This window comes from Myotis davidii, unplaced genomic scaffold, assembly GCF_000327345.1.
Source record: "Myotis davidii unplaced genomic scaffold, ASM32734v1 scaffold43, whole genome shotgun sequence".
Lineage (NCBI taxonomy): Eukaryota > Metazoa > Chordata > Mammalia > Chiroptera > Vespertilionidae > Myotis > Myotis davidii.
Genome location: NW_006294590.1, coordinates 2,474,297 through 2,476,518, shown reverse-complemented (window position 1 = coordinate 2,476,518; position 2,222 = coordinate 2,474,297). Strand labels below are relative to the sequence as shown.

Sequence of the window (2,222 nt, the reverse complement as noted above, 5' to 3'; positions counted from 1 at the left end):
TAATGGTCACAGGTTTATTGGATTCTGGACGTGGTTTCTTGGCTAGGAGCCCAGCAACGGGTCTAGGCAGGTGGTGTGGGTGGGAGGGATGAGGATCTGGGGGGGAGGGGGCAGCTGGGAGCAGGGTGCTGCCCCCTTTCAGCCCACTGCCCAGTTGCATGGGGCCCTTTCGTTCCCAGCTGTGAGGAGGCATGTCGGGGGTAGTGCTGGGCTCTCCGTGCTGGTCCCACCTGCTTCAGGTCAGGGCAGCCTTTGCAGTGTGAGGTGGGGGAGGGGGCTCAGAGCTGGGCTAAGCCTCGGGGGTCTGTGAGCGTGGAGTCCTGCTGGGGAGGCTCGGAGGCCCGAGGCCCGGGTCCTGCACCCCGATCGGGAGTGTCCACCATCTGCTCAGATGGGGCAGAGGTGGGACCAGGCCGTGGTGGTGGGACGGCCTGGCTCTGCCCCTCGTCCTGTGGTCTGCCTGGGTCTGTGGAGCAGGCACAGGGGGGCGGGGGGGCCTGGCCCAAAACAAGGGCCAGGGTCACAGGCCAGCTCCCTGGGGAGTGCTGTGGCGTACACACCTTGTCGAACTTCTTGTGGCTGTAGACTTTGTTTTTGTTCATGAATGTCAGCAAGATCCAGTCGCACAGGAAGGAGCCCTGGGCCAGCCAAACATGCGTGAGGGCGTGGCCTGACCCCCCACCACCACGCACAGGTGCACGCGTGCCCGGACCCCAGTGCATGCTCCTTACCACCCCGATGGAGGTCAGCGCTGTGGCCAGGTTAATGATGGTGGGAATCAGACTGAACTTGCCTGCCTGGGGAGAGGAGAATGCCTCAGACCCTCTGGGGTAGGTCGTGTGGAGGGGACACGGAGCTGGACCAGCTCAGATCTGGGCCAGCCCACCTGAACCCCAGGTAAGCAGGGCCGGCTGGTTTACCTGTCCGTGCACGATGACGTCAATGCGGATCCCGTAGGCCTTGATGAGGGTGCGGGTGGTGCTGCCATTTATCTTGTAATACTTGGCAAACCTGGGGTGGAATGACCCGGAAGCACATCAGAACCTGAAACGGCCCTGGTGGAACTGGTGGTGGGCGTGCCTGTCGCCAGAGTAGGTCAGCACCAAGACTGCCCACCACCGGCCCCTCCCTGTTTGCGCCCAAGCCACCACACAGGTGGGTGAGGATCCAGGTGTCCCAGGGCCCAAGTACCTGAAGTTGTAGCCAGAGGAGGCCGGGGTGTGCTTGGGGTCCAGTCTCCGGAAGGAGTACCTGGGGTTGCAGTTGGACGCCGGCAGGTCCAGGTCACAGTCCCAGTTGATAATGACCCCAATGACACCACCCTGCCCAGAGGTGGGCACAGAGATGGGGTCACGGCGGGCACACGGGACCCTCAGCCCTGGGGTCCCACCCTGAGGGGGTGCACACTGGGGCACCGGGGCACTTGGTGAGCACCCATTTCTGGGCATGAGGGGAGCAGGGCTGTGTGGCCAGGAGTCAGTGATTGAGCAGGAGCCATGCACGGCCAGATGGGGCGCTGATCCTCTGTGAGCCGGGGGATAGGCCAGGCGCCTCGCTCACCGCTCACCGTGCGGGCCAGCTCCGTGAAGTTCTCCCCCGCCCGCTCCACGATGAAGCCCAGCCTGAAAATGGGGCAATACAGGTGGGACGCCTCGTCGAACAGGCAGTGCTTCAGGTAGCCATCCTTGCGCATCTCGATGTTGCCCCTGAGGACGCCGGGCGCAGGTGGGTGGGCATCCTCAGGAGCAGCTTCCTCCGGGTCCCCTCGCCCACCCGAGGGCCCGCCCACCCGAGGGCTCTTACTTGGAGAACTGGAACTTGGGGTAGTGGATGCTGTTCTTGATGAGGATGGTGAAGTTGGGGGCCATCTTACCAAGAAACTGGCTGAGGAGACAGACTGCCTGTGTTCAGTCTCCCCAGGCTCTGCAGCCGCACTGCCCCCCCCATCCCACCACTGAGGAGGAAGGAGCAGGGTGGACCTGGGTCCCAGGTGGGTGGGGCGCACCTGACAGAGGCCCCATCTTCCACGGGGCACCAGCCGGACACCTCGCAGGTCTTGGAGGCCCCGTGGTAATAGGGTACACAGCGCCCCGTCCGAACACCTGCGGGCAGATGCGCTCAGGTGGAGAGGGCGCCCTGGCCCGCCCCCCACCGCCCCGGGCGCACACTGACCGTTCCCCAGCATGTCCAGCTCCCCGGCCACGCAGTCCTCGTCCGAGTCG

The 2,222-nt window shown here is 64.6% G+C and overlaps 1 protein-coding gene across 1 annotated transcript; it reads right to left on the bottom strand.

Moving 5' to 3' along the window:
* P2RX2 (purinergic receptor P2X 2) lies at positions 1 to 2,221 on the bottom strand (the record flags this gene model as incomplete). The annotated part of the gene is made up of 9 exons (XM_006768809.2): positions 1 to 383; positions 561 to 638; positions 732 to 797; positions 921 to 1,011; positions 1,192 to 1,322; positions 1,568 to 1,706; positions 1,804 to 1,884; positions 2,006 to 2,102; positions 2,173 to 2,221. Coding segments are annotated over 9 exons (837 nt in total), but the record flags the coding sequence as incomplete, so codon positions are not given.
* Position 2,222: the final 1 nt, after the last annotated feature.